General features: G+C 36.4%; 1 protein-coding gene across 1 annotated transcript; it reads right to left on the reverse strand.

Moving 5' to 3' along the window:
- Positions 1-6306: 6306 nt before the first annotated feature.
- On the reverse strand, positions 6307-15052 carry DCUN1D1 (DCN1, defective in cullin neddylation 1, domain containing 1). Its single transcript, XM_009999342.1, has 6 exons — positions 14842-15052; positions 13429-13597; positions 12700-12830; positions 8250-8332; positions 7918-8014; positions 6307-6804 (listed from the first exon to the last, which is right to left on the reverse strand). The coding sequence occupies exons 1-6, from the start codon at positions 15014-15016 to the stop codon at positions 6725-6727; spliced, it is 735 nt and encodes a 244-aa protein (XP_009997644.1). The 5' UTR covers positions 15017-15052; the 3' UTR covers positions 6307-6724.
- Positions 15053-15345: the final 293 nt, after the last annotated feature.

The raw sequence follows: 15345 nt of genomic DNA on the forward strand, positions 1-15345 counted from the left end.
ACCACACATTAATGGTATTTGCAGAAAAGCAGCACAGTCCTATATTTGAAGAATAATTTATGTTCATTATGTGTTTCTTTAAAACCTTCCATTTTTCCCCCCCCCCCCCTTCCCTCTTCCCAGTGTTTGTAAGGTTACGGAAGAAATGCGTATTTAAACAATTCAGGAAGAAGTTAAGAATCCATCACTCTGCCAAGGTATATTTTTCTCTTTGCAGTAAATCTAAGTCAGTAATTTCTTATTTAGTAGGAATGTGAGATTGATTTGCTTAAGACCAGATTCTTTGGTCTGACAAATACTTTGGATGGAAGAAGTTATTGTTTTGGGTTTTTTTTGTATTGATGTCACAAAGCTTTGAAAAAAAAAAATTTACTTGTATTGGAGGCAAAAGGATTTTGTGTATTTCTTTGACAGCTGAAATGTGTGAAACATTCCCTGTGCTTTGGATACAGGGTAGAATTTCTTCATGAAGACAGAAAATAATACAGCTAATTCTGTGCATCACTGGCATTTAGCTCCCTGATTTGGAGTGAATGGGTGAGTGGGGCAATTTGCCCTAGAGAAGAAGCGGTTTAAAGTCCCTCTTAGCCTTGAAATCCATAACGTAGGGCAAAAAGGTGTTCTCAGTTAAAAACGAGAGTGCTGTAGAGTCACTGTTATGTGGTGTCAGTGAAGAAGCACCTTCTCCATAGGCTCCTTCAGAACAGGATTGTCAGTGGCTTGTAGCTGTTTTGTGAGAAATAGGGTTTGTTTTTACTTAGAAAAAAAATCATTATTTTAATTGCCAAAGTTACTGCTTTTTGAAGGCTGCTGTGGAAAACATTAAGTGGGTAGATGCTCTGAATTGTTTCACAAATTGAAATGTAAATGTTCTGCTTAAGATTCTGTATATTTTTAAGGTTATGGGAGGGGGAACAAATAAATGCAAAGGATGGGATACTGAAAATTTGGCTTTACATAATCAGAATTATTTCTTGTTCTCTAGTGCAAAAGATTATTTAAGAAAAAGATGCACCTTAGAATGCATATTAGACAAGTATAATTTCTTTCTGGAAAGCTTTGGTAGTACTTTCAGACACATGGGTTTCTTGTGTTGTTTTTTTTTTAATGACACTATGACTTATTTATTGGAAAAAAAAAAAATGTATTTTTTTTAGTGTTAGCAGTGTCTCAAAGCTGTAGCCTTCATTATTTTTCCTTGTTTTAGCTGACACTTCTAAATATGAGTGATTTGGTGAAACTCAGTCTTCAAAGCTGCTCAATCCTAATGTGCTTCTGAGCAATTTATTCTGAGATTCTTGTTTTCTCAGAGTGAAACACCCAACAACTCTCCCACCATTGTCACTGCACTGCTGGGTTACCTTTATTCCTAGGGCTGGGTCAACTGGTCACCAAACTAACATCAGTCTTTCTGTTCCAAAGTTATTGTCCAGTTAAACTTCCTTTGTAGCAGATCTGCTTTAGGGTTAGTTTGGTTTTTTGTTTTTTGGGGTTTTTTTCTGCCAATTATTCTTATTGTTGGTAGTTTTGTATGTTTTTGCTTCTGTTGTTTGCTTCCAGTGGCATGATTTGTCTGGTTCCTGCTCTCTCTACTGGAATGACACAGTTTGTGAACAGGAGGAGGAAAGCTGGGATGCTCATGGCTGTGTCAGCTCCTGCAGGCAAATTCCTTTAGCAGCGCATTCCCATCGGTATTTGCAAGGCTTCTGCTTCCCATAGATTTGTTCCTTCAGCTAAATGTTCCTAGAAGCTTTGGGGGAATAAGAGAGTCCCTGTGTCCTGCCCAAGTTGCTGATGCTTTCGTTCTAAGAAATGTTCTCAACCCTGTTGCCAAGCTAGGATGTTGTATTACAACAAGTACATACAATTGTCCTCACTGTAGATACAGTTTTTGTTGTTTCCAGTTTGTATAAATGCAGACATGAATAAAACTGGAGGGACTGTGGGCTGAAGTCCTGTGTAACATGCAGGGGACAGAAATGAACTTCAGTGCTCTTTGTAACACCAAGTGTGACTTATTTGGCAGGAACCCTGATGTGCACCTGAATGACCTGCCATGTGTGTTAATTTTTCCCTGGTAGTTTTAAAGGAAATTATTATTTTATACACCAGCAGGTTCTCCACCTCTTTGCATTTTGACAGTGGGGTAAAAGATAATTCAGGCGGTAAATTACTAAAAATGAGACACTTTCAGCTATAAGATACCCTTAATGCGGCAAAGAATATATTCTTACAATTCCCAGCTGTGGTCCCATGAGAGATTTCAGGCCCTATCCATGCAAAAATAACTCATCCAGACTCCTGCGTGTGAGCCAGTTCTGCTTTTTTTTTCCTTTCTTTCTTTCTGAAGAAAACAAACACTTGACTGATACCATCTCTGCAAGAAGTACATTTCTAAAAGATGCTGATCCTTAATTTTAGGCAAATAAGGAGCATTGACAACTGGAAACTGTAGCAATAATTAGTACAAAAACTTTGGACCTCTGACACTGTGGCTGCCTCGTTATTTTTTTGATTCTCTGCCAGCGAGTCAGTGTGCTTGCTCCTTGTACAGCTTGGTCAGTAGATATTGTTCTAAAAATGAAAATTATATTTATTAAATAAACCTTTCACTTCTACCAGAGTCATTGTTTTAATTTTGTAAATATTAGAGGGAAATATTCCAAGGAAAAGCAAGGCTTGAGACTCCATGTGCCCAGGCTCATAGTCAAGATTAAGATACCTTCCCACCAGACACACACCCCCCCTCTATGCACAGCCCGTGCCAGAGAGCACAGACATAGAGCTCCAAGCATGGAAAGAAGTAACCCCAGAACCATACCAAGAAAAACCAAACAAAACCCAAAACTTGATACATGGGCTTCATTCTCCTTTCTTCAACAGCAAATGTAACTGAGAGATCACTTGGCTGCCCAGCCACAGCCTTGTCTTCTTCACCCCAGAAGTTTTCAGATCCATCCTGGGCAGGTCCCTGCTCCTCACTTGATTTACAAGTTTATCAGACTGACTCTTGCAGATTGTCCTTTGAAGTCTTCAAGGGAGAAGTACTTGACATTTCATATAATGAAGCCACAGCCTTGAGCTTAGAAAGGAACCAGTTGTAATGTCATGTAAAACAATCAAGTTACAGTTAGGCAGCTGTTGCTAAATTAAGAACTTGAGGACAAGTCAGCAGAAGAACTTTGAGAAGCAGGGAGTTGAATTTTGTACCATGTTAAATGTTCAGACGTGGGTTTGAACTACAGCTCACACTGTCAGGAGCACTGCTGTTACTGTCAGTAAGCACTCTGGTCTTTACTCTTGCAGCTACTTCTACATGTTGGTACAGAAACACTTACCCAAGTATTACAGAGCTAAGGCCTATTTCTGATGGGTACCATTATAACTGGATGAATTATTTAATGGTGTGGTCTACCTGAGAGCTGAGGCCTGATGAGCACCATGGCATTAAAAACCAAACACAGTCAGTGTACCAAACTCAAATAAAATCTACAGAGACTTCTGGCAATATTATTTAAATAAAAAGCGTGAATGACAAAAGTTTATTAAATGCATTATTTAAAAAAATTATATCTTTCTTAAATAAGGATTTCTCAGTATGGATTTCATTGTAAAACAGTTTTGGAGCAAGTCATAAGTTAAGTTTCTTATCAACAGGTTGATCAATTAAAAAAAAGTCCCTTCTGTATGGCAATCTTCACCCACAGTTAAAAGAAATGCACCATTTCTGGTGTCTTCCATCACATGCTAAGTCCTGGCAACACAGCACAGCTGGGAAAGATCAGCTCCTATTTGTGCTAAAATCTTAAGCACTAGACAGGGAGTTGCAGCAGTTCTTGGATTATTTTTTTCCCCAAAAAACAAACAAAAAACCCCTCCTACCAATAAAGTGTATTTCATGCAGAAGACAAGTATTCAATACATCTTCCTTCTGCTTAAAGCGCATTCTAGCAAGAAGTCTTGCAAATAATACACTGAAACAATGCATGAGAAGACTTAGTCGTGGCAATTTCACTGGAGCTTTATTGCCTCTGTTGGTAATGAGAGGGATTGTAAGAAGTTACATTTGAACTTACAGCAATATGTAAATGATGGGTTGGGTTTTTTTTTTTTTACTAAATATAATCTCGAGATAGTGTTTTATATCAGGGCATTTCTAATTTTGTACATATTTAATGTATAAAAAACAGGTCACAAACTGTATGTTCGCCGACTTTTTTTTTTTCCATTTTTTGACATTTGGTAGAATTAAATTGATCCATTTAAGGGGAGCTCATCAAATTGAAGACATAAGCACTTACGAATTAAAGCAATCCAAGTAAGCAACTGTCTGCATTCTTAAAAAAACAAAAAAAACAAAAAACAAACCACCCACACAAATATATAAAGGAAAAAACACGTGGCCACATCTGAGCACGTTTCAATACAAAATATTCCCTGTACCCAGGCATTTTCTCCTTAGAACAACACCCTGCTAAATCCACGTTGCTTTCAACTTCAGTCACTCATTTGGAAAAACTTTTAAGATGCCATCATAGCACAAACAACCCTTTTCTGCAACATAGTCCAAAGTTGTATTTCTTTATAATTACACAGTAATTATAAGCGTGTAGTACCAAACTGATGACAACACTACTTTGTTGAAAAGATCTGGCATTCAAAAGGAATATTCTTTAAAACACCACTACCCAAGCTCAGACTTTTTGAGGGACAAGTCTGCATTGGGAGAAAAAGCAAGTTCTCCTCGCCAAACACGGGATGCTTGAAATAACCTGCAAAGGTACCAAAACCCTCAGGACAGCAACAGCTGAGAGAGAGACCTTGTAGAGCTGCTTGCTTGGTTTTTTTTTTCCGTCCCCTCCCCACCCCAGAAGTTCAAGACCCCACTTACATTTACACAAAACTGAGAAAGGAAATACTGAAAGCAGCAAAACACACCAGTTTTCACAGAGCCAATTCCAGCAGCTGGAGGAAGTTTGCAACGTTTTTGTGGAACTGTGTTCTTGAAGTAAATACAGAACTAACTTTCCTTAAAAGAGCACTGCCCCAAGTGGAGCTAACCTGGTCAACTTCACTGAATACAAATAAAACACTTTTAGCAGTTTAATAATTTTTTTCCTAAAATACTTTAGCATTTGCATAAAAGTGTTCTGCTGTTTACTCCAACTGCCAATTACTACTCATTTCAAAAAGAATTCCAGCCTCACATGGGACTATTTAGAGCATGGACTTACATCTCTATCTTTACTTGTCACTATAATCTTTTTTTCCTGGAGCTTGGTAGGTTCCAGCTTTTTTCACTGAGTAGTATTTATCAAATCTCTTCACAAGTAACTTCAGTGAGGAGTAAAAAAGCACAAAAAGCAGCTCAAGAGCTCTTGTAATATTAAAAATAAAGAAGAATTGCATCTGATAAAACCTGTTTTGAACGAAACAAATTAGTTAAATGCAGTAAGACAATAAGTAGTGATGGATCAACAAAATAATTTAAGCAAACAAAGCCAGTGTAGTATTTTTCCATCTGATCTGTGCTTGTTTGGGAAAGCTTTACTCTTAATTTCTGTATTTGGCAACCACAGTGATATGTCAATCAAGAGAAACTCAGCAAAATAATTTTAAAAAACGGGTGTCATCCATAATGACAGTACCTGTATGTTATAAAGATTTAACTAACTTCTCAGAATAATGGTTTCAAAACATAAGATTCACATCAAACTCACAAGCTTCTTGTACAACAGGGCCATTTGTTCCGTCATACCTCAACCATAAAAATTCCAAAATACTGTATTGTGTAGCAAATACTTAAGACACAAATTCAGTATATTCAAGTTTTAGGTTTCCACAGAAATGAAAAACCTTCCTTTGACAGACAGACAAGCATTTCCAAACTGTACTGAAATCTGATTTCTTAGATAATAACCTCGAGCATATTAGATGCTATCATGCCACACTCAGCTTCTCTCCAGGACACTCACCGGAGGCCGACTCTGAACACAGGGGCTTCAGGTGCACAGCACTTGTGTCGTACCACAGCTGTGCTCACACTCAGCTGATGTACAGTCAAACCCTTCAGACAGGTACCTAGATAGGCCAGTATCAACAACCTGGGGTTTTCCTGGTTATTTCCATAATCGCTTTTACCAGATACTCAAACTCACTTAGATGATACCTGCACATTTCCAGAGAAAAAACACACAATATCAGACCCAATACACTTAAATATATCACTCTTGCAGGAAGTGCTATCAATGCAGTCTTTGCAACTAGCCCCAAGTGTATATTTAAGGGTTCTTTTAAAAACTGTTTTGATGTTGATCTGTATAATTCGGATGCCATACAACAGTTGCCTGATGATGACCAGCATTGTGCTTTATGTGAAACCAGAAACCTCAAAATAATTATAAAGCTTCTAGGGTTTATGGGAGATGAAACAAGGGTGGTCCACAAAAAAAAAAAAATAAAAAAAAAAAAATTCCATGATGAAATCCACAATGTTGGAATTTTAATGGGCAAGAGTGGTCCAGACTAGAAGAAAAGCCCAAACCACCAGTAGAAGAATGAAATACGATATGGTCCAAGATGTATCCTTAAAGGTTTGTCTCAACCCTCAGTCATAGTGTGAGGATTGATCTTCAGTTCAGTCCAGCCAGCAGAAATTGACTGTGCAATTTTCCATTTCAGGTATTTGTACAGACTATGTACACTCTAGAAGGGTCCTTTAGTGCTACACTGTCGTACTTTTTGTCCCAGCAATTTGAGGGCGTGCAAATTCCACAAAGTCATCAATAAGAACTGGCCATGCACCTAGGAGAAAAAAAAAGACCAAAACATAAGAACTGGGTTCCACAAGACATCCTTTCCAAAGCTTCAGATCTAGTCAAGTTATGTACTCTCCAGTTTTAACTGGCATAAATGCAAGCAAAAAAATTGTAATTTGATTTTCTGGCTTGAAATTTAAGAGCTGGTTGAAGATTCATCCTTCCTTTAAACCAGTTAATACATTTTCCTTTCAAGGGTCCTACTTCCTTCATCTTCTTGACCAAAAAAAAAGAAGAAAAATTAAAAAGCAGACAAAAATTCCAGCTTAAACCTGCCCTGGTTTTGGCAACAGAACTTGATCTCCAGGATGGCAAGAGCTGATGGCAGCAGCACATCTAACATGCTACAGCACTTACTGCTCACAATTTGATTTTGCATTAACACCATGATCCTCTGCTAGAATCAGCACACTCAGCTGTACCTGAAAACACCAACATGAACTCCAAAAGCCAGCAGTGAGGTATAATGGCATACAGGGCTGGTATTACAGTAGATGTGCTCTTTCATATTCCTTTACAGGAGGTAGTTAAAACATGTACCTATATTTCACATATTGTGGGCAGCCATATCCAAAAGGTCCCCAATCAAGAACCATTTTGATTGGAAATAACTTATGTTTAACAATCTCTTCATGCTGTCAGCTTCACTTTATAATACTATTACATGTCAAATCTTCACATAAACTGAAGTAAACAAACCTAAAAAATAATTTCAGCTTAAGAAATGCAATGATCAGAGAAGCCTACGAAGACATACACAGGCCATGATTAGGTTACTTAGCTAAAATGCCATGAACTGCACTGACAGAGAATCTGTTTTGTAAATGGACAAATATCAAGGTTTGCCTCAATACTTAAGAATGAATATTTAAGCTCAGGCAGAAAAAAAAAAAATAGAATGGATTTAAAAAGTTGCAGTAGTTATTTTTTAAACCTGCAGTAACAAAGGGGTGCTAACAACATGCATTAAAGTAGCTCTAACTGAAGTTTAGATCCCCAGTAATATTCTAATTAAGCTGTTAGTTAGTTGTGCCAAAGTAGATACAGAGTAATAAACATAGCATGAAACACAGAAGTTAAAGAAAATGAAAATGTTTACCTTCCTCATCATAGTTAGACATATCATCTGCTATCATTGTACTAAAGTCTAGAAGAAGGTTCCAGGTATCCTTAGGAATTGATCTTTTATGATGTTCCTGTTCAAAGGGTTGGAAAATTTGTGTTTTAAAAAAAAATAATCAGAAAACCTTTACACACGTTCATTTTTACTGTCTTGGGCATATTTGTATCCCCCTCTTGTACACACTATGAAGTGCAGCATCTGGGCTCAGGGTGAAAACAGTCTATTTCATCTACTCAATAGTTTATACATATTTAGCTGCCAAAGTTTCAAAATACTGCAGTCCAGTTTATGTAAAGAGTTAAACTTACCAACAAAAATTTGTTCCACAAGTCTAGAAATTTAAATCTTCCATTAAGTACTAAATTCCAGTAGGCAATGGCCATTTCTAAATCTGTAATATTAAAATATATTTCTTTTAGAGATATACATTTCAAATATATAATCTCCACAGATAACTAAAACTAAGATGAAACATAAGATTAAGCTAATGCAGATACACCTCTGGATCCTTTACAAAAGGGCAAACATAAACAGTTATACAAATATTTTATGGATCTTGCTACTATTACTTGAATATAGAAGAACTGAAAATTGCCCATATTACTATCTAAAACATCCAAATCAATCACAGCTATAGTGATCTTTTGCTATCTAACAATATTTTATTTAAAACTGTTTAAAATTTTTGTCTTAAAAATGCTATTGACTTGAAAATTTGTAGTATTTTGTAGCTATATCTGCTTTGCTAAAAATATATAAAAGACAATGTACAGAAAACTAGCTTATTATTTCATTTATTAGAGATGCTGGCTTTGTAACATGACTTTTGTCAAGTATTCATTTCTGCAATCAGGTTTCAATTTGAAAAAAATACAAGCAGATGGTTGAGAGCTGGTTTGTAAGTTCCTGGTCTATTTCTGGTTGGGTTTTTGGAAGGGTTTTTTTTGTTGGTTTGGGGATTTTGCCCCTCCCAAAGACTCCTGTTGTGTTCTTGCTTGTTTTGAATCTGTTTCTCAGTGACTGAGAAACCTGAACTGACAGTTCTGGAACAACAACCTACTGCCTGTCAGGCAACCTATGTGGTTGTCAGCAGTAGGTGGTGTTATATCGTGGAGGTTAGAAAAAGAGACTGGTTAGTCTAGCACGTCAGGGGGCGAAAAAATCCCACCATCTCAAGTCCCTGCTATTTGCCAAAGGCTAAACTGACATGCATTTACTGTTTATTACTGGCATACAGTGGTAGATGGTAAAAAAATCCCTACCTAGTCTGATTACCATGAAACATCAAGGACCTCTGCACTAACTGTGACCTCACTGCACTCAGTATCCACCACCACCTACACACAGCAACCCCTACAGCCTACCGAGTTAAGTGACCTCTTTTTTTTAACAAAAGCTCTTATATCTTTTGAGGTCCAACAAATCTCTTCTTTCACAAACAATCCTCTTGTGAGAGCACAGAGAAGAGGCATGTCAGGAAGTAAGAGAAAAAAACCTGAGACAACCCAAGAAAACCACTCCCTTCCCACAGACTATTTAAAAAAAATGGGGAGGTGGATCTTAAGAGGTGAAACCAATAGCAACCAAAACAAAGCATGAATTCTGCATTGCTGGAGGGAAAATTGATGGTGATGGGGGGGAGCTTATGAATTGTTTGGTGTCTTTGATATTAAAAGTTCTGCTCGAACAGGGTATTCACATTAAAATGCTTCCTGACCAAATTAAAGAATGAAATTTGCAGATGATGTTCCAGCAGCTGCAAAGGAGTGTGATTTCAGAAAAAAGTGTAAGTCTGAGTTTTGAGAAGCACAGTCTAATTAAACAAAAGCCACTACTCCTCAGTAAACAAGCCATATGTGCAAATAAACAATTATTAAAGGGTGTACAGGCTAAGTATCTCTAACAAAAGATTCAGATACAAAAATCTGTACTCCAGCCTTCAACTAAAACTACTGCCTTTCTAACGATGAATAGACACAAGCTGATCAGTTCCTCAGGGAAACAGATTAGAAAACTAAGTTTTATTTACTCGTGTTGCATTAATAGCAGGCATACAAAAAATGTAAGGTCATCAAACCACTCCATATTTATAGTGGTTTATAAACAAACACTATAAACAAACTGCATTTCGACATGCTTATACAATTTTGAGATTATTCTTTTGGGTAAGCAAAGGCCTTTAAAAAACAGATCTCAGGATACTACAAACCTCAAACTCATTATGTGAGTCCAAACCTGCAAAGCTCCAAAACATGATGCCTTACGGCAAACTACCCATTTTAGAAGAAATTTTATGAAAACAGAACTTGAAAGTAAAATTTTTGGTTTCCATTTAAAAGTCGAAATAAAGTCCTCATGGATGAAATATAAAAGTCTCAAAATACATGCTCCATTCTGAGTTTTATCCAGAGAGACAGAAAGCAAGCCATGTTTGAGATTAACATCAGCTAAAAGGTATTCTCAACTGACAGGCAAATTTCTCAAGAATATTAAGACATCCACAGTAAGTACTGTGCACTACTTACATGGTAGTAAGGAACTATGCAGAAGAAATACATTTCCAGAACTGTGCCTGAACTACTACACAATGTTCAGAAGATTAGAGACCAATATACATTAAAATCAATCTGCAAGTTCCTACAAGCAGTTACTTAGACACTCCAAAATGAATTGCCTAACTAGGAGCACTTACTTTTCAGCACTGTACTTCTCCCAATTGTCTTTTGCTTCAGGGTTTCCAGAATTATTCTGCCCTATCACAAATTCATGCCTATAACCATGTATTTATTGGCACTAAAAGGGCTGGTAAGCATCCAGATTTTAAGCTTAGTTCTACATCACTTCCAGACCCAGACTTAAAAAAATCTCACACTATGCATATGCTGTATGAAGGTGAGAAAACTATACTTGTCTTTGCCACTGTTAAGAGTGTAAACTGCTTAAAGAAGCTTTAAGATTAATGAGAAATAAAGCAAGGGACTTAGTTTTCCTGGTAAATAATTTTTACTGAAGTCTGTTCCATCTGGGATACTCAAAAGATCATTTCCATAGAGGACTAGAGGGGGCAAAAAATCAGAAAAAGAATGCAAGTCTTCCTTATACCTTAGAAATATGAAGAAGAAAGTGAGAGGCAAGTACTACATCAAACAGTTCTGTTATTCTGAAACTTTGAGGAAATACAACTAAAATTATCATGTAATTATGATATCATTGTGGTTTGTCATTTCACTGTTCCCACCTTAGAGAGATTCTGCAGAATACTCCTTGCTGTGTAAAGTTGCTAAGATTAAAAACAACATACTAATATTACAAAGATAACCATAAAAAAATAAAACCAAAAAATCCCTGCAACTATTTACATTGCAGAACTGATTCCACACTGACACTCTGTGATCTAACTTCTGTCCTCTCACAATTCAATTACTGTCCACATTTTCCTTGTTGAAGCAGCCTAAAAAAAATAACATTACTTTCTACAAGATATAAGAATCAGTCCATTCATTTATTTGCAGGATTCAGATCTGACTAGATGAATGCACAAGTATTTTTAAGCAGTTTAGCAGTGCTCTTCTGGCTTCTGTCAATGAAACTCACAGTTCAATTCAAAAAAGCAGGATTCAGAAAGACATTAAAGGAGACAGAGTTGAAACTAAGTCATGGAGCATTTACTTAGTTACTTCTTTTTCAATATTCATTTTAGGCCAGAAGCTGCTCACATCTAGAAGAGCAAACCACAGCAGAACTGCTCATCTTTTCACAGTGCATGAATAAAAGGCTGGACAGTGGCAATCAATTTAAGGCATTCTCACTACTGAGAAAAATAAATTCACAAGCAGCCAAGGAAGATCCTACTGGCCTATTTTACTTCTTGTCAAAAGCAGAACAGTTAAAATCTACAAAGTTAAAAGTTAGAGAGTAATGAAGTGTTAGTTATGGCTAATATTTCAACTACACCATATATAAATGAATATGCATTCTGGCTGGTTAACAATACTGCCCCAAAGAAATTCCTGTTTCCTCATTTCTGCTGTACAGAAGAGACAGACCTACAGTTTGTTCACTTATTTCCATCAGAACCGTGGTGCTCTATCACAGTTTTGGCTTTTGTCTCCAAAAAATTATATTTAATAAGTGATTCTTCCACTTCACCTGTTGTATTAATCAAAACCACAATCAGAAAAAGAGCTTGAAAATAATGGAAAAACACATTCAGTCAGCAGAGAGAAAAACCCCAAAGGCTGTAGGTAGGCACCTGCTACCAACTGCACAACAGGTAGGAAGCCCAGGATACAGAAACCTATTTGTACTATTCCAATTCTATTTTGCCAAGACATTTGCAAACATTTTTGGTGTTACTGGAGACTGTACAAGTGTAATTACATGGAAATCAGTTTTACAGCTTAAATTTATCCTAACATTGAAAATTCAATTAATCTGCTCAGTCCTGCAAATTCTAAGTGGTGTAATTATACCTTTAATGTAAGACCATAATCCATTGTGCTTACTGGGAATTGCACGCACTCTTAGTGAAAGAATAAACCCTCTCTCATAACATTCTGTTGTCCATACTAATAATGCAGATATTCCCATCGAGTTAACACCTTAAATTGGCATCTATCTTACACAACAGAGAGATGTACATTATCCCAAGGGTGGTTATCTTTCTGACTCACTGGATGACAAGAAAATTTTCACTTACTTCTTCAATCAGTCATTTCCCATGTTTAAGAACAAATGTTTGTGATTAACAATACATACCTAAACCTTTCTGTCCTGGATTCTTTGCAAAGTTGAAAGTAAACTGATAAAAATCCTTAAATCTTCCTGGCTCTTTTAATTCTTGTTCCATTTTAGGAATCTGGGCCTTCAGTTTTTCTATGCTGTCACATCTGCATTTTAAAAAAGCATGTTTTTATTGGCGTATCATTAATTTTGCCATAAAATATAAGTTAGACATAAAATTGATACAATTCTTGTGGAATACAACATGATTATCAGAACAAAAAGGAAGCCCTTAATTAGTCTGCACCTATAGCAACAAAGAGATGAAATCATTGTATTTCTTCACATTGTAATTTGCATGTAGTAGCTGACACATCAGATTTCATAATCCAGAAGATTTTTAGAAAAAGGTCATAAAAACTGATATAGTCTCACACAGCAGACAAAACCTAGGTATGCTAGATTGCAGACCAGCATCCTTGCTTTACCTACTTGAGTAGCTCTAAAGCAACTAACAAATGGTCACACAACCAAGACAAGTAGTACTCAAAGTTGCCTCCCTTTTTTTGGTCATTAAGCACCCAGCACACTGACAGCAGGTGCCTTTTTACAGAGGCAGACAAGAGATGCCAGACTCCAAAAAGTCTCTGAGGTCAGAAAGGACAATGTGATTGTGAATTCCTCAAAATAGGGCTGTTCCAACTTACGGTCCAGCTTCTGACACTGGATTACACTGTCAGTGCCTAATACTTACTACACACTTACCCTAGCTCAGTCATTCCATCCATGAATTCCAGCTTTGAAAATTCACACTGTGTTGCAGCTCGGAATTTCCATGCAATGATGAGTACAGTAATGCTGGCTGGGTCAAGAGCTAGATCATCACAAAACTGCTGTATACCATCTATACCGATTTTATTTTCATCTTGAGGATCTTCAGGAAATAAAAGTAAGTATGAGAAAAAACCCAGGTTTTTGAAAAAACTGATTTATTCAACCTGAGTATTTAAGATAAGTAAACATTTTAAGTAAGTAATTTTGGGGATCACCTCACTTTAAAAAAAAATAAATAAATTAGTATTTTCAATGGTAAAACTAACAATTGAGGAAGTTGTTACAGTAAAGCCTCCCATACAACAAAGCTTATGTTATTTTCATTGAGAGACAAAAGCACCACAAACATTTGTTTTCTGTATGATATTCAGACTCATTCAATACAGAGAACAATGGTCCTTTCACACCAGCACACTTAATTATTTGTGTCTTTGGTAAGACTGCTGATCTGTGTACCATTATAAACAATTCTGCAGTGTCCATCTGCAAGCTGTACTGATACAATTATCAAATCTGCCCATAAACTACTCAGTAGACATTAGTTTTATGCATTTTCTAGCATCACCAGCATGCATGAGATTGGACATGGTAACCTTCAAGAGGAAAGTGACTTTGCCCCATTACCAATTCCAAGTCAGTCTGACACACTGCTCTTTCCATGAAGGAATCAACATGTGGTCTGGAAGTGAGATGCTTACATTTCAAGTGCACTAACAAAGATCTACTAACACAAGCCAACAAAGACTTCAGGAAAATGGTATTTGGATTATGCATGCATATGAAAGCTGACAGAAAATGTAGCACTTGTTTTTAGATTATTTATTTTTTTTAAGTGCTAAACCAGAAATTTTTCTACTGTACTGCATCCACTTTAATACTTGGGGTAGGATATCATCTGTTGAACAGGCATATAACAGATAAAGAGACTTTGTTTTCTGCTTTGGTTTCATCTATCTGATAAGCACAAGGTCACTAAAAATGAAGGTAGAATCCATTCTTGGTATGCAACCTTCCACTCTGTCAGGAATGAGCCCTGAGTGATGTGATTTCCCCAGATGAATCACCTAAAATCCACATTAACCATTACAGTTGCTCACTATACACACAATTCCAGTTCCAGACCCTAATCTTGTATAAAAGTACATATATCTAGAGCACAAAGAAACAACACGTAATTCCTGTGAAGCAGAACCCTACATATATTCCCCTTCTAACTTGTATTATTAGTAATAAAAATAACAAAGCCAAAAGAGCATTTCCAAGCACAAGAGCACAGCTACCCATGATGTAGTTAAGAATACACACATACAACTAGGAAATAAGCCTTAAAATTCAGGTACTCACCTTTGTATCTGTTATATAGTTGTTCTAACTTCTTTCTGTCCAATGATCCTTTAACACTCTCTCGTATATAAAGTTCAGGATTTTGGAAAAAATTGTCTGTTGCAACATCTAACTTCCAGTCATTTTGGGACAGACAACTCACCGCTGTCTTTTCACTAGATTGTGTGAAGACCATAAACTGACGCACTTTATCCTTCTGTGATGATTTCAACTTGTTCTAGTAAAAACAGACAATACTGTGACTAGAAATGTTATACTGGAAAAAAAAAATAATTAAAAAAAATCACATCAGTACTGTTAGCATTTTTACATCATTTTCTCAAACAATTAGACTTTTTCTAACTGTTAGGGCAGTTACACACTCAAACCAACACTTACTCTTGTGCTTTTTTAAAATTTAAACCTTTATTCTAGGTACTTTATATTGTAACAAAACTGAGTCAAATCATCACAAAAATCATACTGGCAAAGCACTCGTGGAAATAAAAAAATGGGTATTCTTAT

Source organism: Chaetura pelagica, unplaced genomic scaffold (assembly GCF_000747805.2).
Source record: "Chaetura pelagica isolate M959 unplaced genomic scaffold, ChaPel_1.0 scaffold20, whole genome shotgun sequence".
NCBI lineage: Eukaryota > Metazoa > Chordata > Aves > Apodiformes > Apodidae > Chaetura > Chaetura pelagica.